Source organism: Phytophthora sojae, assembly GCF_000149755.1.
Source record: "Phytophthora sojae unplaced genomic scaffold PHYSOscaffold_6, whole genome shotgun sequence".
In the NCBI taxonomy this organism is placed as follows: domain Eukaryota; phylum Oomycota; class Peronosporomycetes; order Peronosporales; family Peronosporaceae; genus Phytophthora; species Phytophthora sojae.
Genome location: NW_009258120.1, coordinates 4,577,504 through 4,597,730, shown reverse-complemented (window position 1 = coordinate 4,597,730; position 20,227 = coordinate 4,577,504). Strand labels below are relative to the sequence as shown.

General features: G+C 43.6%; 11 protein-coding genes across 11 annotated transcripts; 4 read left to right on the top strand and 7 right to left on the bottom strand.

Moving 5' to 3' along the window:
• Window positions 1-496: 496 nt before the first annotated feature.
• On the bottom strand, window positions 497-811 carry PHYSODRAFT_511849 (hypothetical protein; the record flags this gene model as incomplete). The annotated part of the gene is made up of 1 exon (XM_009533460.1): window positions 497-811. One exon carries the CDS (start codon window positions 809-811, stop codon window positions 497-499), a length of 315 nt encoding a protein of 104 aa, XP_009531755.1.
• A 2,091-nt stretch (window positions 812-2,902) lies between these two features.
• PHYSODRAFT_514799 (hypothetical protein) lies at window positions 2,903-3,283 on the top strand (the record flags this gene model as incomplete). The annotated part of the gene is made up of 2 exons (XM_009533459.1): window positions 2,903-3,079; window positions 3,128-3,283. The coding sequence occupies 2 exons, from the start codon at window positions 2,903-2,905 to the stop codon at window positions 3,281-3,283; spliced, it is 333 nt and encodes a 110-aa protein (XP_009531754.1).
• A 51-nt stretch (window positions 3,284-3,334) lies between these two features.
• Window positions 3,335-4,078, top strand: PHYSODRAFT_512171 (hypothetical protein; the record flags this gene model as incomplete). Its single annotated transcript, XM_009533458.1, has 1 exon — window positions 3,335-4,078. The coding sequence occupies one exon, from the start codon at window positions 3,335-3,337 to the stop codon at window positions 4,076-4,078; it is 744 nt and encodes a 247-aa protein (XP_009531753.1).
• Window positions 4,079-4,101: 23 nt separating this feature from the next.
• Window positions 4,102-4,971, bottom strand: PHYSODRAFT_512208 (hypothetical protein; the record flags this gene model as incomplete). Its single annotated transcript, XM_009533457.1, has 1 exon — window positions 4,102-4,971. One exon carries the CDS (start codon window positions 4,969-4,971, stop codon window positions 4,102-4,104), a length of 870 nt encoding a protein of 289 aa, XP_009531752.1.
• A 16-nt stretch (window positions 4,972-4,987) lies between these two features.
• On the bottom strand, window positions 4,988-5,674 carry PHYSODRAFT_513205 (hypothetical protein; the record flags this gene model as incomplete). The annotated part of the gene is made up of 2 exons (XM_009533456.1): window positions 4,988-5,070; window positions 5,128-5,674. The coding sequence occupies 2 exons, from the start codon at window positions 5,672-5,674 to the stop codon at window positions 4,988-4,990; spliced, it is 630 nt and encodes a 209-aa protein (XP_009531751.1).
• A 1,483-nt stretch (window positions 5,675-7,157) lies between these two features.
• PHYSODRAFT_440054 (hypothetical protein) lies at window positions 7,158-7,535 on the top strand (the record flags this gene model as incomplete). Its single annotated transcript, XM_009533455.1, has 1 exon — window positions 7,158-7,535. A coding segment is annotated over one exon (378 nt), but the record flags the coding sequence as incomplete, so codon positions are not given.
• A 4,627-nt stretch (window positions 7,536-12,162) lies between these two features.
• Window positions 12,163-12,654, bottom strand: PHYSODRAFT_513992 (hypothetical protein; the record flags this gene model as incomplete). Its single annotated transcript, XM_009533454.1, has 1 exon — window positions 12,163-12,654. The coding sequence occupies one exon, from the start codon at window positions 12,652-12,654 to the stop codon at window positions 12,163-12,165; it is 492 nt and encodes a 163-aa protein (XP_009531749.1).
• Window positions 12,655-13,230: 576 nt separating this feature from the next.
• On the bottom strand, window positions 13,231-14,690 carry PHYSODRAFT_398481 (hypothetical protein; the record flags this gene model as incomplete). The annotated part of the gene is made up of 2 exons (XM_009533453.1): window positions 13,231-13,786; window positions 14,035-14,690. Coding segments are annotated over 2 exons (1,212 nt in total), but the record flags the coding sequence as incomplete, so codon positions are not given.
• Window positions 14,691-14,751: 61 nt separating this feature from the next.
• On the top strand, window positions 14,752-14,958 carry PHYSODRAFT_512017 (hypothetical protein; the record flags this gene model as incomplete). Its single annotated transcript, XM_009533452.1, has 1 exon — window positions 14,752-14,958. The coding sequence occupies one exon, from the start codon at window positions 14,752-14,754 to the stop codon at window positions 14,956-14,958; it is 207 nt and encodes a 68-aa protein (XP_009531747.1).
• Window positions 14,959-16,325: 1,367 nt separating this feature from the next.
• Window positions 16,326-16,532, bottom strand: PHYSODRAFT_513836 (hypothetical protein; the record flags this gene model as incomplete). Its single annotated transcript, XM_009533451.1, has 1 exon — window positions 16,326-16,532. One exon carries the CDS (start codon window positions 16,530-16,532, stop codon window positions 16,326-16,328), a length of 207 nt encoding a protein of 68 aa, XP_009531746.1.
• On the bottom strand, window positions 16,533-17,858 carry PHYSODRAFT_286778 (hypothetical protein; the record flags this gene model as incomplete). The annotated part of the gene is made up of 3 exons (XM_009533450.1): window positions 16,533-16,904; window positions 16,962-17,473; window positions 17,507-17,858. 3 exons carry the CDS (start codon window positions 17,856-17,858, stop codon window positions 16,602-16,604), a joined length of 1,167 nt encoding a protein of 388 aa, XP_009531745.1. The 3' UTR covers window positions 16,533-16,601.
• Between the last annotated feature and the right edge of the window lie 2,369 nt (window positions 17,859-20,227).

The window sequence follows — 20,227 nt, the reverse complement described above, 5'->3', positions numbered from 1 at the left end:
AACTTAGCACGAAAGGACGCACTCAAAGGATCTGAGGATAGTTTCGGAACCGCTCAACTGTTCAGAGGCAAATCTTTAAATGACGTTTAATCCTGACAAATAAACTACTAAGTATATAATATCATCATAACTAAGATAATGTGTATGTTTGTATTGAAAAACGGAAATGTTTGTAGTAAGGCTCCGTCAAAAGTTCGTTGTATGAAGCATTCGATAGTAGTATCAAACGTGGAAAAGGCAGAGGCAATGATGACGAACATTTTTAAAGCGAGACTTCACCACGACATTTCGTGTCCTTGTGGCTACGCAGGCAAACGGTGGAACTATGCCCATCATTGTCAAACTAAGAGACATAAATCGTGGACAACATCAATGCCTGAATCTTTGCATGGTCATTCATGGAGATCGAAAACCGTAGAAGAATTGACCTGGGTACAAGCTCGTTCAAGCTAATCCGAATTCCAGAATATTTTTTTTCAAAAAAAATACCATCAGCTTAGGCGAGCTCATCAAGAGCACCCTTCAGCTTAGACATCTTCTGATTAACGAATTCATTCTTCTTCAACCATTCGATGTAGTTGGAATCGATTGCTTGGATTTGTTTGATCGTTCGACCTTTGAATTTGCCCCAAGTCATTAAGAATGACCCATCATCGTTGATGAATTTAGCTTTGAGAAAATCACTAATGCCAGGCTCGGAATCAATGAGAATCTTCTGATTCGACAACCAACGACAGTAGCCTGGATCAGAAGCATACACTTCTTCAATCGTCTTGGATTTATGCTTACCAAAATTTAAAACTAAATTCATGATTATTATCGACTGTATCTATATACATAGCCAGCAGGAAATATTTTAATTTTAATTAATTCGAATACAAGCTACAAGATGACCATTTATGATCTAAGGAATAATGAATCAATCGTTGGCTTAAGTCTGAACAGTTTAACAGATAGAGGAGAGTTAGAATTACTTGTGTCCCAAGTTGAGATAAATCTAAAAGTTAAGCAAGTCGCTCGTGGGATAGGAAAAACACTCCTCATAGTAAAAAGCAATGATCGTAGAATTAAGCTGAAGAGTGGTGATTATATAGTTATCGGATCATACAAACGATAGCTTAGTTAGAGGTATATTCGAGTACCTCTCCAGTCAATCGATTGTACGTCATCTCATTTTCAAAGCCAACCAGTACAAGCATGTTGCAACCCTGTGTCGAAGCATTCGTTCCCATAACCTGGATGCTCTGTGGAACATCCTTCTCGGTCAGACGAGATACGTCTGCTACAAGCACACGATTGGTTTGCTGCTAGGTTTGGTAATCGATCAGACCATTCGATAGTTCCTTAGTTAGATCACCATTAATCGATCCAAGCTTAGCGAACTCATTGATGAAGTCCTGGAAATCGTAGTCATACGAGATATCAAATACTTGCTGTGAACCAATACGAACATTAAAGTTGCGAATCGACGAACCAGGCTGAACAGTCCAAGGGGCACTATCGAAACACGACTGGAACTGCTGAATAGTAGAGCTATTGAAATTTCCAGACGAAGTCTCAGCAAACGGTAGAAGAGCAACTACCTTGGCATTCTTAAGACTGGCAGACAGCTGTAGATCGAATGCAGTGTTCAGCTGAGTAGAGCTGACGCCAGTACCTGCGCGTTGGTAGAACCATTGCGCATAGTAATCCATGTATCGGACAGTCTTGTTAGGCTTGCTGATCAGAGCTTGAGGATTTTCGAGATCAAGGAATGGTACGTACAGACGAGTAGTAGTAAAAGGGAAATAGGTGCTATCAATGGTTGGCTCAAGAGAATTGGTAATAGCACCCCATGCCACCGAGATCTGACCTGCGGTCGTAGCATTAAATACTCCACTATTAGGAGCAGACCCAGCCGAAGAGGCTACCATGATCGGGCATGATTGACCAGAAACAAGCGTAGTCGATGAAAGCGACATAGCTTTAGTAGTGCTAAGGTTGATTACGGCCGATCCCTGATTTACGCGTAAACGAAGCTTGATCTGAGGATTAGCCATGAGATCAAGCTCCTTGAAGATCGGGTGGAGATCAACCAACTTGATCTTGAGCATGTAATTCCACGTACCTGCGATAGCAGCAGCAGCAGTTCCACCGGGGACGAAGGCCCCTCGCCCAAACTGGTTAGCAATAGTGTTCGCAGCTCCAGAAGCGATACTAACCCAACCGTTAGTGTTCTGACCGCCTGCTGTAGGTGGATTGGATAGAAGACGCTTTACGAAGCCTTCGTTGGATGCAAGAACTCCAGCACCTGTAGAAGCCGTACCCAAAGCAGGAGTGATATCCGAAGCCGTATTCGAATAACCATCACCATACAGGCTGCTTGTAGCAGACGAGAATAACAACGAGCCAGAGCTATTGGGGAATAAGAAATCCTCAGCACCATGCTTATTTACATAGTCGAGTGAGGTCTCTGCTTGAGCACGAAGGTTGTTAGCAAACAGCTTATACTCACTCATCGAAATTCAGCTCTTACCATTAAGCTCCAGCGACATACCATCGATAACATTCCATACACCGCATTTGAGACCAACGCTCAGTCGGTTGGCAGCCGCAGCAAGCGCAGTAGAAGCATGAGTATTCTTCATACTCACCTTGTACGGAATGACAACGTAGGCATCTCTGAGGCAGGCAAATCCCTCAGCCCCATTAAGCTGAGCTGTAGCATCAATCGTAATAATACCATTCGCATACGAACCCTGGTTTAGATCGATGATGTACGGCACACGCTTTCGAGAGCTGACCTTAACGGCCGGATCGCTCTTAAGCGAAGATTGGTATAGGAATTGATCAGCGAGCTGAGTATCGGACATAGTTGATTCAGTTATATACACTCCAATATAGCTTTGGTAAAAATAATTAAATGAATCTTGTAAAACCAATATCATCAGATCACGATCTAATAGCTTTAGCTAAGAAGCTCAATGTTCATATTGACCACATTTATGAGTCAAGCGAGATCAAAAAGCCTCTTCCAAGGAAAGGATCGTTCCTGATTCTACTACGTAAGCCGAGCCAAGACATAGGTCATTGGACAGGTGTATATAACCATGAATATTTCGATTCAATGGGAGAAGGGCCACCGAAGAAATATGGCATCAGCAAATACAACGAGAATCAAACTCAATCAGCTCACGGCTCTTATTGTGGTATTTGGTCGCTGCTATGGTTATATGCAAAGCAGAACAATCGGATGGATCTATTCAATAAATTCAAAGATTTAAATATTTTTGTTGCAGATTAGTTCTGAGTTAATATATACTACCACGCAAACGTTGTCCCCAATCAACAAATTATGTATAACGAACTTATCATCTCGAGCGGTGTTCCCGCCCATAAATTACGAAAGGCTGCCAATACTGGTAAGCTATCCCTTACAGCAGCAGAGCTACAAGGGTCAGGAGCTAAGATCCATTTACATCCTGAATCGCATGAGAAAGCTCTCAAAGCTAAGAAGGCCGGACGTGGAGTTCGACTCCACATAACTAAGCATGAAATCAAAAAGGGCTACAAGCGAGCTCAGGGTGGATCTATTTGGTCAAAAATTTGGCATGGAATTAAATCTGGATTTAAGTTCGCTAAGGATAGTGGGTTGCTATCGAAGGCAGCTGACGTAGCTGTTCCAGCTGTTGCTACTGCATTTGGTGCTCCTGAAGCTGGGATTGCAGCCAGAGCTGGTCTTAAATCGCTTACTGGAGTAGGATTGGACGGTTATGGGAGCGATGAAGAAGGAGGACGTATCAGTTTCTTAGATGTAAAACGACATGCAGGCAATGCTCTTCGCTATGCTAAGAAAAGAGGAATCATCACTGATCTAATCGACGAAGGTGAGAAATATCTTGTCAGCAAGTCTGATCGACCAGAGCATCACGAAATGATTCATAGTGTTCGTAGAGGTATCAAAACCCGTTTCGGTGTAGGTGTAGCTGGCAAGCGTCGTAAGGCCAAATTCGCAAAGGGCTCTCCTGAAGCAAAGGCTCATATGGCTAAGCTTCGTGCTATGCGTAAGAACAAGGACGGGGGATCTTTCACAATGTAAAGGCTGAAAAAAACTTCATTTTTTTATGCTCGACGCTTGCGTAGGAGTAGCATAATATTAACGCTCGTATCGCGGAAATGGACTCTTTGATCATTCTGATTCCAGATGCTGATGCTAACAGTACTCCTTGGTCCATCGTGGGTACGACACCAAGTCTCATGACTTGGGAAGTATTGAATCTGCTTACCAATTGTTGAATCCCCTTTATCAAATACACTCATGATATCACCTGATGCAACGAAATCATTCTTGATAAGATCGCACCTAACAACGTATGAAGACGTTGGCGAGATCTGGGGAATAGTATTGCTTAGCAGACTCGTAGCTGACGTTGTAGGCGAAGTTGGATACGTCCCCGACGTAAAGCCGAACAGGTTTCCAAACGCAGCATTATTGATGATCAAGCGAGGAACACGAGTCGTAGTAGGCAATCCAGTACCACCACTCGAGTATAAACCAGTAGTTGGTCTCGTATAACCGGTAGGCAGCGACGTTGGAGTTGGCGAGCAATCGAGCTGACATGCGTAATACGTACTGTTCTCTTCGATTTGTAAATAGAAAACATTATTCCCATTAGAGTCGATTAGATAGGCCCCAGCATTGACGAGAGCCGTTTGAGTATTTCTATTGATGTCTGTGTAAAGATAGTATCCATCAACGAGATTGACACTAATGACACTTGTCGTTGCAGCGGTAGGTACTTCTATCTGAAACGATGTATTGGCGAACTGAATCGAATCGACATTGAATTCCGAGTTATACAGACTGATCGACTGGATAGAAGCCTCAACATCCTGAAAATTGCACGCTGATCCGGGGAACGTATAGGCCCATCGACTGTTGAGCCCATCTTGAACCAAACAGGTTTGGTCTATCTTAACGAATGAACTCATCGCTTATATTATCAATTTAATAATTTTCACCAATTTTAATTGGTGTATCAAAGTTATAGCGTATTTGACCCTTGACACTATCGATAAAGAGCATCTGGCCTTTTCCTCGAGCAATCGCCCGGTTATAATAATGAAGGATGCCTTCCTCAGTCAGACCTGGTATATTAAAGTCGGTGATGAGTAGCTTCAAATCCCGACGAGAGTTTGCTCGGAGGATCGCGACGTATTCCGTATTCAATCTAATCATCTTGTCCGTTGCAAACCAGCTGTGGCTTAGAAATATGGTACTCAATTTGAAATGCCGACCTCTGGTAAAGTAATGACTGAATACATTCTTCTGAAGGTTTTTATCGTTGCTATAGTCGTCGATGATGACAAGCTCTGGCTTATCGCCAGGAGTCCGTCGGATGGCATCTACCTTAGGCGGTTGATCAGGTTCGTAAAATGATATAAATCCCTCAAGCTTATCGCGTAAATAGTCATATAGATCCTGATGAGGGTTTCGAGCAATGATATGAAGATGACTAAATACATGCGGAGATGACTTGAGAATATGATAACAGAGGTTGTTCTTCCCGGAAAACGATGGTCCAAGAATAACCATGCGAAAAAGCTTCTTGATACCTAACTCCGCTATGTTTCCAACTGAATCAGCTCGATACTTCTTAGGGAGACTGCCTCCATAATCGGGAATTGCAGACATGGCTAAGAAAAAATCGTGCCTTATATAAGATTGAAGAAATATTAGCGCGCCACTAAACTTCGACTTCAGTCGAATAGCTTATCTATGAGTGGATTTAGTTATCCTCAACCTACATTCATTTCATCGTGCTACAATCCGGCATTCTACATCTCCCTCGATCCGAGTTGATACTTAACATATGCATATGCTCAAACGCTCTATCTCGGACGAAGCGACTATCGCCTATCATATATCACAGGAATCACTCCAGGGATTGCAACACCTGGTATCTCCCTTGTCGTTGCTTCTGATGGATCGCTTAGCGGGTTGGGGGCACTAAGTTGTTCATCACTTACCGTAGGAGGATCATCAATAGTAGCTCCTCCGACATATGTATTATCGATTACTCCTGGCACTGCTGCTTCATCTAAAGCGCTTGTACTCGATTCCTCGAGCAATATATCAGGCATAAATTCATTATCAGCTACGAACCTAACTGGTACACTACAGACTGCTGCTCAAGCCAATATCACTTCAGTAGGTACGCTTACTTCAATCACTACAAGTGGTTCCTTAACCATGAGTGGAATAACGATATCTTCATCTGAAATTGGAGTGCTTGATGGAGTAACTGCTGGCACTGCTACGGCTTCCAAGGCAATTATTCTGGATTCAAGTAAAAATATTGCTACGATTAATTCATTAACAGCTACGTCGATTACTGGTACATTGACTACTGCAGCTCAAGGTAATATTACTTCTGTGGGCACTCTTACATCATTAGCTCTTGGAGGAGGTATTTCTGGCGCTACTACTATTGGTGCATCTGGGTTAGTTACCTTTACCAATAATACTGCCTCGAGTTCTACTTCAACAGGAGCATTAGTAGTAACTGGTGGTATTGGTATTGGTGGAACACTTAATGGTACTACTATTAATGCTTCTGGAATAGTTTCTTTAACTAATAACACATTATCTACATTAGCAAGCACTGGTGGCTAAGTGCTTAGTGGTGGTCTGAGCTGCATCTTGGACTACTTCAGGTATTCAATACAACTCATTAGCTACTACCTATACAAACACAAGCACAGCTTCTTCTGGGACAGCGACAAGTGCTACTATTACTTCATTTGCTCAACCAACTATTGCAGCTTCTAATGCTACAGTAACTACTACAAATGCGGCAACAGTATATATTGCTAATGCTCCTACAGCAGGAACTAATATGACAATTACCAATGCTTATTCACTTTGGATTCCTAATGGTAAGGTCTTATTTGATGCGGCTATTTCATCAACTACACAAACCAATGGCACTTTAGTTGTATCTGGAGATATGGGGTTGGGAGGCACTCTAAATGCCGATAGTGTTCATTTAGTGAGCGGAGGCACTATCAATCAGACTCTGGCTAATCAAAGTAGTTGGTTATCGATACAGAGTGATAACACTACATGGCTCGATGGCAGCTTTAGTCTCCTTGCCGACTTCTATGGCAACTCAGGCGTTAGAGCAGCTATCCAATGTCATAACTCAACTTCAGCTACTTCTACAAATTCTGTATTCTTTGGCTCGATGACCAATAACGATTTGAGATTGGGGACAAACGATAGCACACGAATGACTATTCTGGGAGGAACGAACGCTGGAAGGGTCGGTATCGGTACAACTTCCCCAGCAGCGCAATTAGATGTATCTGGCTCCGTGAGCCAAACTATCGATAGCGGTGGTTTAGGCTATGGTCAATTGTCTAAAACCAGTACGACATTTACCGTTGGTCCAGTGAGCAGCGTCGCCGTTTCAATCAAGAGCTCTAACAGCATTCTTGTAAGTAGTGGGTCCTATTATACAACCAGTGATAGGCGATTAAAGACCAATATCCAAGATATCGATGATACCACTGCATTCATTCGAAACGTTTGCCCGAAACTCTTCGCGTATAAATCAAATTCAGAGAGACAAGAACTCGGCTATATAGCTCAGGATGTAGCCAAATATGCAGTCGAGTGTATCTCTTTCATTCAAAATGATTCTTTGCAGATAGAGCAGGCAGGAGACATGGCTGGGTATCAATTAACTCTCGATTACGATAAGATCGCTTGCTTACTCCATGAATGCCTCCAATCTGTCCTAAATCGTTTAGACGCTCTAGAGGATAAGGGGCATCAATGAGCCCGCGTAGCGGCTCCCTTCGGGCAAAAAAACTTTATTCTATCGCTTTGAAAAAGCTCAGATATTCTATTGCTTGAAAGCAAGAGACCTTGGTCTCGAGGTGAGAGCTCTTGGCCTTCGGTCAAATCGCTCCCTTGGAGCTCAGATATTCAGGAGGCTTACAGAGCAAACGTCTTTGGCTGCTTGCTCATTTTTTTCTTTGGTTTGTATGCCCACATACGACCTCCATCTGCTTCGGTTTGCGTAGCTACTGACTTAGTGGAGAATGGCTTTGAGTCGCTCGCCCAAACAGTTGGTCTATCTTGGTGAGGAGCTTCCTTGATAATGAGATCCTTCATCAGGTGCTTAAGCTCAGTGAGGTTCCTATCGGCATTGAGCTGATAGATACCTGCGCTCTTGGAAATCAGTCTTGGATCAAGAATCAACATCTTATAATAGTCTCGTGATAATTGATTTGAATTCAGAATCTGAAATCAATCGATTGCTATACATGTCGACACAGACCACCTTCAACTGCTTTAGAATCGTTGGATTATCATTCCCAAGCATCAGCTCGCCCTTGAGCTTATCGTACTCCATGCGTAGGGAATCAAGAGGATCCTCTAAATTATGATCGAAGCTGTATTGCAAATGTGTCATCTCAAGGATTTCCTTGAACAATTTCTTATCATCAATAGATAGCTTATCATACTTCTCCTGACTGATATCGTTTCTGAAGACAAGATCCTTGATCATGGCTTGTAGAGGATCACTGATCTCACGCATTGGGCCTACTTTTCGTCGATTTGGCTGAACGATCGTGAGAGTTCTCTTGTCGAGATCTGGTAGTCTGATAAACTTACTGCCAAGCTTCCTATATATGTAAGCGGAAGGAGTTGCTTTACCTTAAAAATCATTCAAGTTGTAAGTTTGATTTGTTTTTCGTAAAACACCTTCGAGAGGCTGGATGCCAGCCCCGCGAAGGCCTCGACCCTTGAGCTTACCGCCAACGGTTGGCTCTTTAATCGTTACCCCATGTGCCTTCAAAACGTACATATACAGCTTGAGAGCATTCATTATTGGCTCTTTGGTTGCATTATCAACGTCGTGATCAGAGTGGATAAACGATTCCATCTCTCTAAGGTAATCCATTAATAGATTCAATGTTTCTGGCCATTGGATACGCTTGAAAAAGCTGGTATGAGCTTTACCAGATAGGGGTGCATTTGACTTAGAGTCCAGTTTTCTAAGTCGTAGGTTGCCATCAATAACGGCGAAATAGTATTTTTTATTTGGATTCCCACTTACGATCGGAAGCAAATGAATTGGGAAGATGCTATCTGATTTACCCGCTTCGATATAGTAGTCGCTGATAATTGCCTTCACCTCAGTCTCTGGGATAGATAGGTCCTCCATGACACCTGGTCCTGACAGCTTCCCCTTATACCAAATACCTTGCGTGGATTTAAACCGGTCAGGATCACTATCTAAAACAGTGTCTGGTGATGGTTCAAATTCAAAAGTCAATCCTCGTGATTTAACCGTCTCGATAAACAATGACAGAGTTGATACCCAAGAGATATCAGATAGTCGAGAATGCTTATTCCTTTTCGTCTCTTGGCTTCTAACGTTGAGATCGCCCTTAGAGTCGATGATTAGTTCGTATTTGTCTAGAACTTCTCCATCCTTTAAAACAGGCCTTATGACGATGTTAGAGCCGATCAGTTTCTTCTTGTAAGCCTTCAGCATGAATAGGAGCTTTGATTTAGCTTGTTCCTCATCTATTGTAGTCGATGAAGAAGCATCGTGAAACCATGTTGGTTGCACATGAATTTTGTTAGCCGTTTTGGTTGAAGTAGTAACTCTATGCCTCTTACTACCAGTTATATCGTATAATTGATTCGGAGTATCGGTATCTTCCATGCGCATCAAGCTGACTTCATCAATACTGTTCGATTCTCCATCGGATCTAATATTCATCAGTTCAGTTGCGGTTAGTACCCAGTCAATGTACTTAGAATCTGACCTCTTATTTGTCTTGAGACTGAACAGGTTTCCATTTTTTCCAATATATCGCCTCATATCTTGGGTTTTATTGGTTTTGATTGGATTAAATTTAACAGCGATCCAGTTTGGATTAGACTGATAGCGTTTCTTGATCCATTTTTTTGCAATGAATTCTTCAGTTTTATCAGGGAGCGGGTGTAGCCCCTCCCGGGCGGTCTTCGACCAACCATCAGTTTTAACTTCAGGGACTTCCTGAGAGTTTGTTCTATCTTCTGTCGCGGTATCGCTAACTACAGGGATTGTAGCATCTACTTCAGAGTTTTTTTTTTAATCACCATCTCCAGCTTGATTAGAAGAATCTTGTGCTGAGCGGTCACTCAGGCGTGAGGCGAAGCCGGCAGTCTGCGACTGCGACTCCACGTGTGGTGCGGATTTCTTCTCGAGGGAGATGGTTTTATCGGCGTCTGTGGCCCATGAAGCGTCAGCATACATACGGCGAGCTTCATCTTTCTGTTTAACCCGAAGCTTGGTGCGTTCGAGTAGATCGAGCCGCTTCTGCTCGCGATCGGATAGACTCGTGAATGAAGGGAACATATCGATTAGTATATATATCAAACTCGATATTATTTACGAAATTTTGGCTTATATTCAATGTTGAGCGGTCGCTCAGACGTGTGGCGAAGCCGCCAGTCTGCGACTGCGACTTCACCTGTGGTGTTAGGTATATCTTCCCGCGACTCCCAAAGTTTCATAGTAAATTTATGAACGATCGAATTACGCCTTTGGAGCAATCTGACGTACGCGTTTTTACATTCATCTATAGGCAAACCAAATAGATCTTCGACCTGATCCTTGTATTTCGGATCAGAGCATACATAACGATATGGACGATTGGGGTCGAGTTGGTGAAGATGATACTTGATATAGTCGAGCCTGTAGATATCGTTGAGCATATGATTGATTTGATTGACCTTATCGCTGTAGAATCTCATTCGCTGATGCATCTTTTTGAGTTCTTTCTTATACATTTCAATATTGTAGTCCTTTGAGGGCTGAGTACAATAACCACGAGGTAGAGCATCTCTCGAGCAAGGTTTGTTGGACTTGGTCGTTGCTTGGCAAGCCATATTGAATATGGTGTCTATATATATAGCCTATATATTGGCTATGTGAGATAAATAATCTTCTTCAAGCTTGCTTCTCCTATTTTTATTGATCAAGCGTAGGTTATCTTGAGGCTCCCATGAGTCGGGCTCACTGCCTACTACCCATCGGATTAGGTATTTATATTTGCCATTATTCATTTTTTTATGGGCTAATATCTTCTCAGCTTCGAGAATATCGCCACGGTTGATAGTAGCATCTGTAGTATCTGCTTTCACAATCTTTAAATCGTTCGGGGCTTTGTAGAGCGTATGCCCATTTCTGGAACGAATCTCAACCCGATAACCATCAATGCCGATAACCGAGTAAATACCCTTGCTCCAGTGAGCAGCTTCCTTATCAAATGTTTTCTTTTTGAGACGATACATTCGACCCAACATCAAACGCGTTCTCGACCTTATCAGCTTCAGCTTGATTATGGTTCAGATCCGCCATCATTACTTTACCTCTTGCCTCGTTCGGGGTCATACCAATCGAGCGATGAAATGTGCTGTTGTAGTTATCGATAACATCAGCTATAATTTTCTGTGTGAGCCTCTTCGGAGACATTTTGGTTAGTCTCTGCTTTATAGTTCGATTGAATCTCTCGATTTTACCCATCGTCCGATGATCACCAGGCTCGTTGTTGAAGTGCTCAATCTTTTTGCTTTTGAAGAATTCTTGAGTCTGTGAGTTCATGAACTCGCTGCCATTATCGCTTGTAATGATATCCACCTTATGGAGGCGGACAAACGCTTTAAGCGCTGCTAATACAGTTGATGCAGTCTTGTTTGACAAGGCTTTTGCATAACCGAGTCGAGAGTTGATGTTGATAGCAGTCAATATTGGTTTCTTGTCCCAGAACGCGAGATCTATCTGCCATGAGTTGGGACTATGTGAAGCAATCTTGAACCCATCAAATCGCTTCTTCTGCTCCTGAAATCGTTGAATATCTGATTGGGTAGCATACCAACCCTTTACATATTTTAGTGTTATGTTAGGATCTAACTCGTGAGCCTTCTGATAAAGTGCTTGAGCTCCTATGAATCCTGTTTTTGGGTCATAATAGAGTTTTGTTAGCAGCTTAGACAGGGCTGACGCCCAGGCGAACTTGTTCGCGGGGCCAAGCCCCTTCGAACTTCGTTCGGACATGATATATTGTACCGTAGGTACTAAAGAGTATTCTACGAATACTTATATATTGTAGTACTTAAATTTGTAGAGGGATAGTCGAAATACCGTCTGAGAGAACTTGTCGCTTGTCGTAATAGTAGTTGAGAGCTGTTTTCGTTTGAGTATATGTGATGATTGACTTAGATTCCTTCGATAGTCTGAATCCTTTGTTCGTACCTTGGAGTGTGATTCGATCCCGTACAACAGTCTCGAAACCATTTGGATTGAGTACATCCTCATTACGACCTCGCCCCTGCTGCACACCCTTGGCTGAAACCTTGACCTTGTAGGACTCATCTGGCAGATAGCAAATATAGTTCTTGGACGATAGAGAGACCATGGCATCACCTGTCCATTCATCCTTGAACAAACCAGGGGTACGACGATCAAACTTAGCTACCTCAGAGTTATAGTCGCGCGGGAACCAGTCATACTTGTACGGCTTGAAATGGTCGCGTAGATCAGGCTTGATGCAATCCTTGAAAGGATTCTCACAGCTGAAAGCAATATACGCTGAATCGGTATCCATCTCCTGATACTGGAAATCGCTTCGATCGAAGTAGTAGTCAATGCAATCGTAATAAAACTGGAGCATGCGCAGCTTGGCGAGCTGGTAGATAGCAATCGATAGATGAATCTGGTTCTTGTTCTTAATTTGTCTCTTCTTCATGGTGATTTCACAAGCATCGTTTAGCTCCTCCAGACCATGGAACGTGAAATGTTCGATCTTTGCCTCAATTGCCTTCTGATCCGACTCATACTTGACCTCCTTATGCTTGCTCATATCCATGCCAGATCGACCGAATGCGCTGTTGCCTACAAGTTTCATCATCTCAGCAATCATAGATTTAGACTTATCAGCGTCAAGCTGTTGCTTGGAGTCGGAGACCCCCAGGGACTGCGCCCCTGAGGTCCCCTCATCACCCTCTCGTCGAGCATTTGACACAGCTTCCATGAAAGGAGCGAATGCCGTGTGAGAGCTGGCCTTGATAAAGCTGTAGGTCTTGGTGATCTCCATACCATGAGAAAGGTACCACTTGAGCAGCGGTGCATAGATAAGGATCTTTTCACCAAAGTAGCTACCAATCAACTTGCGAGCAGGCTTAGAACGATTTGCTTCGCGAGACTGGTTGTAATCAAACATATGCTTGCCAATGACACTCTCATCGGTACAGTCTATCAGAGCATTCTTGAAAATGGGAGTCATCTCACTAAAATACTCTTTCAGGTGCTCTGGGGTTCTAATATCACACTCGAGAAAGCCAAATATCTTGTCATTCTTGATGTCATCGATGATACCAGGGTAAGCCTCAATCGTAGTCAATCGACCACACGGCATCTCATTACCAAGGGCCCATAGATATAGGGCATTGGCATCATAACCGATAATCTTTTTACAGAGCTTACCACCACGAATCTTTGTCTCGTTCCGCTTGGCGTAGCGGTTGAAGATAATGGATGGTCCACCGGCGATGTTGGCCTTCATCTTACCGTATATCTCAGATTCCTCCTTGTCAATCGAATAGACCAATCTGTTCGAATTGAACTCGAGCAGTTTCTTGTATCGAAAATCCCCGAGAGACATATCCTTACGAGCGGTATTACACGAAATGCAGCTGATCAAGATGTTCCCATCGAGGTGGCCAAGCTTGTTGTTGATTCTATCAGCAGAGGCAGTTTCGCAAGTCAGCTGACTGTAGCACAAAGCACACATGTACTTCTGATGCTTTAGCAATCTATTCAAGTGATCAAGTGTCATACCAAATTCTCGCTTTGCCTTATCATCCTGATTCTTGTAGCCAACCATACGCTTGGCTGGGAATTTGAACGCTTTAGCAGGCTTCTTGCTGGGGTATTGTAGATTTTTGAAGCAAGTCTGGTACATTTCTCCGATAGACCAGGTAGAGACACACCATCGACAAACATATCCAGATCAAAACGTTTAAACAACTCACGCTGAGCTTGGATAGCCTTGATGAATGGAACTACATCGAGATTGTTGTACCAGATGAGTAGATCCTTGATTGACTTCATTTCAAAGTGCCCCCAGACAAACTTCACACGCTTGTACTCATCATTGGAGATGCTTGTACCACGAAGCTTGCTGTCAAAAGCTGATTTCGGTGGGACTTGAGTTTCATTTAGGACGTTGAAACTGGTAATGTACTCGTACGGGAAAATACCCTTATCAAGCCCACAAACACAGCTAATATTGTCCTCACACTTGCATCCACCGAGATAGGTCGTCAAATACTTGTCATAGCTGGTGCCAGCCGGAACATAGTTGCTGATATCAAGTATCTTCATGTTCCAAGTTGCTATGCACACGTAAGATGGATTCTTGATGACAGATTTGATGTTATTGGTACCAATCACAGCGAACAAGTCGCTCTTAATCAAGTTGATATCGTATCGACCAGAATTGAAGCCAAATACTGGTACCTGATCAAGCTGCTGCTTGATTTTACCATAATCTGATCTCTGCTTAGCGAATCCAATTTTGTTATGGAAATCGAAGAAACTGGAATATTTTCCTTCTCCAATCCAACTCTCCACGTCAGACATCTTGTATGTCTTACCAAGAGGGGTGTCGGGGATCTCCATACCCGTCAGACCGTGACTGTTAATGATCTTTCGTAACAGAGACTCATACTTGGAGACATTGTACTGTCGAATCTTTAAGGATACATCGCCAATATATTTGAACATATCAGTAAGCAATGCTTTTGGATCATCATTTACAAAGCAACGTACCTCATCAGTTAAACTATCGGCTATTGATACTGACACAGGAATATGCTCGTTAGTAAAGACAGTATTCTCCCCGTGTTGAGTAGCGGTAGGCTTAAGAATGGCCTCAAAGTCATACACCATGAAATGATCGATATAGTGATCAGCATCCTTGATGGAGTATTTTGTTTGCAGTGATCGTATCGTGTTCTGAGCAGGTCGGTAGATCGTTGGCTGGGCTGGGAAGCTTTCAATATTTACTCGTTCGCATTGGTTCTTAGAGTGATCCTTGAGCTTCGTGGAGCTGACAAAGACCATTTCACACTTCTTGCATTGTTACTTGCTTTGGAGCATATCAACATTCTTGATATATAGAGCATGACTCTCATGCGATAGAATATTCATAGTTTCATACTCATTGTCAGAGCGACGAATGCATTCAACCTTCCCAGACTCAATATCCATAGTATAGACATTGATACTGAGTTTGAAGCATTCCTCAACATCATCGAGCTGGAGTAGGTCAATGGGCTTGAAGCTTCGAAACAGGTTCAACGAATATTTAACCCCCTTGAAAGAGCAGTAGCGTTTGAATGCCTCCTTTACCTGAGCCTGAATTCTTCGAGGATTCTTCTTAGGGTCCTGAATTGAATGCCAGGCAATACAATGGAAGACACATTTGTTATTAGTCTTGGGGAAATTGATAACGTGATGGTTTTCACGAATAATCTTAGGGATGACCGCATCACTATCCCCAAGAGCATGGTTGCGATGATAGATGTAAATTCTAAAGCCAGTGATAGACTTGAGCTTGTATCCTGAGCTTGGATAGTTGAGCTTGTTTGCCAACTCCATTGAACGGATCTCAGAGATTACTTTCTTACGGATGTCAGCCTTGCTATTGCTATCAATAGGGGTGTTAAATACACTCGTATTGGATACATTCGGATGCCAATACTGTGTCAAATCACCGGTTAAGCTCACAAGGTCGTAGCCGAGAGCGATATTAACCTTGAAGGCATTCTTTTGACTGGTAAGTACGTTCTCAAGCTTGTCGTAGAACTCAGCTGGTTGGATACCTTCATATAGATGAGATTCTATCTGCTTACCGTCATAAAAGCGATACTTAGGATCAGCCTTATACTCAGGCGACATATGCTTTTTAAGATCTTCAATGGAAACTTTGTACTGTTTCGCAATCAAATTCTGATTGCTGGGGCGCGATAGATTGCTAATATATGTCATTCTACCGGTTTTACCCCGGATCTTGACTCGATAGCTACTCCCCCATTTGATTGGGTGAATATTTAATCGCTTTAGTCCTTCTAACTCGTATGCAAACATATTTGCTATATATATCCGACTATATAATATCAGGATAGATCGACTTTATAATTTATGGATCTTATGTCAGAATAGATCGCCTTTATATCTACCCTGATACAAAATTCAAAAATAATAATAAATTAATTAGCTAAGTTCGGTTTCACTGTTAGGTTCGCACTGCTTCTTCGCTGCATAGGATTTACGCTTTTGGGCACGAATATGCTCACGATTCCTCTCGTCGTACTCCTTCTGCTTAGCGATACGAGTTTCTCTCGTCTTCAAGTAGTATCGCTTTTGAGCTGCCTTAATGCGCTCTTTGTTAGCTTGGTATTGTTCAGGAGAGTAAGTCATCTTTGTATATTATTAACTTTATATTTATCAGAATAAAAAAATTATTAATGCAGCATGCCAAAGCAAGAATTAGCTGAAATAACTCAACGTGGGAATAGATCGAGTGACCTGTCTAGCCACAGCACGCGCCATGTCCAAGTCGGGGCCTAAACAACTGGCGATGTCATAGTATCGTTCGATGCTCTCACGAATCCCGCCACTTTCACTGGCCTCGCTGATGGACGGCAACACCCGGGATAACTTCTGGCGCTTCACAGGGTCTTGAAGCACTGGGGTCATGATATCCGTAGGCTTCAGTAGCTGCCTGATCAACTCGAAAGCTTCACCTGGATTCGTAATGTTCACTTTGTTGACGCAAGTGGTATTGTTTTCCTTCCCGGCGACCCAGAAGAATCGTCAATCGCCGTTGAAGTCAGTAAGCAGTGCAACCACTGGGTCGTCGGCAAGCAGAGCCAGAGCAATTAGCTCTGACATCGCCTGGAAGACAGATTGTCTTTCAACCTTTTTCTTCACTTCAATCAGCATCTTCACTTCAGGCAAGTCCAGCGCATAATCCGCGCTCTCCATGACGATATCACTGAGTATGAGAAGATCGGTGCGACCCCGGAGCTCAATGTTGGAGTCGTTGACAACAACTCGGAGAATATCTGTCGTATTTTCCACACCGAACACGCAAAGCTTCTCCTCCTGGAGAAGCTCGCCAATGTTGCTGTCAACATACTCGCGATATTCATCTTTCTGCTTCTCCTCGCTGAGTTTCATGTCCCATGTGAACCCCTTGACTTCACCCCACTTAGCAGCAGCTTTACGCACAGGTTGCACCTTAATGTTGAAGGCGTCCAGAAGTTCCTTGTACTCGGTCGAACCCACCTTCGAGTGGACATATGTCTTGCGCTTGGTCAGCACAGTTTGCGCATGAATTTCGTGCACCTCTTGGACCACTTGATCCGTCCTGGAAGTCTCGCTCGCTGAACCAACTGCACCAACCGGAACCACCACCAGCACGTGAATCGTTCCGTCGGGGATTGTGCTGGGAAATTTTGCGCAGATCTTGTCCGTCGGATCGTCCAATTCCTCCTTCATGTAGAGACTCTCAACTTCATCGGAGATCTCCCCCTTCCGCATCCGGAGCAGATCCTTCGACTTCAGCCACGCGCCGTCCTTCTTCGCCAGGAAGAGCTGCAGGTCCTTGGCGTCGCCCGTGATCGTCGCCGGGTTCTTCGCCTTAATCGCGTCCTTCAAGTCTCCAACCGACTGGCCCCCATCGATGTCCACAGGGAACGCGCTTCCCGCCGCACCAACGATCGCACAGAACAGCTTCACCATCTTATCTCGAGGCGGCCGATTCTGGAATGAGGAAAGGGAGGGAGGGAATTCGCTACCTAGACCCACACGGGCTTTCAGCCAATCACAATAATGGTGTCGTAGAAATGGCGGTGAGGGTGAACTATCCATTGCGGTAAGAAAACCTGGGCATGATTTTCTTTCGAATGAACTGGGGTGCGGGTCTCTAAGCGGAGGCAAACGCCCCGAACAATTTTGCGTTTTTTACGGCTAGGACACACTGCGCCTCAGCAGATATCTGCTGTCTGCACTTGTTATTGTTATTACCATTATCACCACTATTTTGGTGAGTACTATGCCTGTAACGCTTCATATGACTGCACTAGATATTTTAATTCTCATACTAGAGATGCTATAAGAGCATATCCGGCGGTTGGTCTCAAACACGGTTATAATTGATGTTGACAACATCATCATGTTGCTATTGGTATTGATTGCAACTGCCACTGTCGCCGCCACTGCCAGCTACTGCGGCTGCTACTGTCACTGCTATTGGACACTGCCACTGTCACTACCGCTGCTACTGCTACTGCTACCCCATTACTACTTCTATTGCTATACTACTGAAATTCCACTATTGTTAAAGAAATTGCTTTTGATATTGCTAACTGTGGCGGGCGTTACTACTGGTCACTGTTACTAAGTACTGTTTATCCCTACTGCAACTACAGCAACTAAAACTACTATTTCACTATTGTTAATGATATCATAGTAATGCTGTCATTGAAGTTGCTAGTTCATATCTCCTGCTATCGCTACTGCGACTGTGTATTATCTGCTGCCACTGCTGGCACTGCCGTTACCGCTGTTATTTGCGCTACAACTACGATATCAGCTATGATAATGATATTTCAATGATATTTCCCCTGCTTTCTTCTTCACGCCGGAGAAAGACTGCCAAAATCCACTTCATGTTTCTATTATATATTGCTGCATAATATCGCTGGCCATCTTATGGCTGGCGCAAGCTAAATTTACAAGTAGATGCCGTCTGAACATCGCCGTCCCCACAAGCATTACCGATGATCTTAACTTCTTATCGGTCGTCTAGGCTTTGTATATCACTCTCTTTTTTCTAAATAGTATATGTGACTTGCATTGCTGCGTAAGTAATATCAATACGAAGTATTAATATTTCTTATTCAGTAAAATGCTATTGGAATTGTTCGCCTGCGTCAAGATCACTGCCCGCTACCACTGCAACTGCCCTACTGTCAATGCCACCGCTACTGCAACCGCTATTAAATAATAGCTTTGCTACTGATGTTGTTATCGCTATTTCTGTTACGATCTTTTTTTGCTCGCCCCACGATCAGGAAGAAAAACTGTCAAGGTCTACTCCATGGTGCGTGAGTTGTTGCAACCCAGTATAATGTCATCCAACGAGACTTCTTCGCGAGTTTGGCCTGTAACTGTACGACTTATCGAGCACGACTTATCTATAAATTGTACTCAGGTATGAATTGCTGTAAGTCGTGGATGGTTAATCAGCACTAAGTAGTGCGGAAACACCATCTCCTGCATGATCTAGCACATCCAGTACGGATTAGCATCCTTTTGGCACCCCTAGAAAGTGTCATTTCGGAGCTAAACCAGCTTGAAACACGACTTGAGCAACTTGCATTCAAAGCCTCTATGATTTACCACTAAATACGAACACTAACTAGTGCACTAAATACTGGATGCAAAGCACGATAATACAAGGTGATTCATTATTACTCCGGATTTGTTACCGTAGCATCACTATTTCAATTGCTGTTGCTGAATGGTAGGCGCGGAGAAAACAACCTACTGCATGTGGGCGATAACTTTCCGCTGCGGACCAACACCAGCTTTACCGATACAACTGCATGTTGCTAGACCTGTCGGCGCTCAAACTGAGCCCGATGCACTGGTACATGAGCGATGAGAGTCGGTAACTTTCTCCAGCTTGTTCAGGAGTCATCGTGGTTTCGGTCGGAAAGCTGACAGCATGCTTGAGGCCGTGCCTTTTGAGCTGGCAATTAGGGCAGAATAACCCCAACATGACATGCGCCACGCCAGCGAACATCAGCGGACCACCAGGTCTCCATCGCGTCCATGATAAACGTGGACATCTCGACTCGCCACGTTCTGCTCGCACTGAATCTACCCGTCCGCTGGTTGCTTGGCAGGTTGTGGACGTCGTCCCCGAACGCGCTGGCGGCTAAAATGTCACACAAGCCGATGCGAAGACCCGAAGCTTGATGAGCGAAGTGGCGAGCGCTCGAAGAACATTTGAGAGGAAGTTGGAAAGTTGAAAAGTGATTGATTGATCCGTTAGTTTAGCGTCGGCGCGCCGCCGCCGCGCAACCAGTAGTTCTTGGCGACCA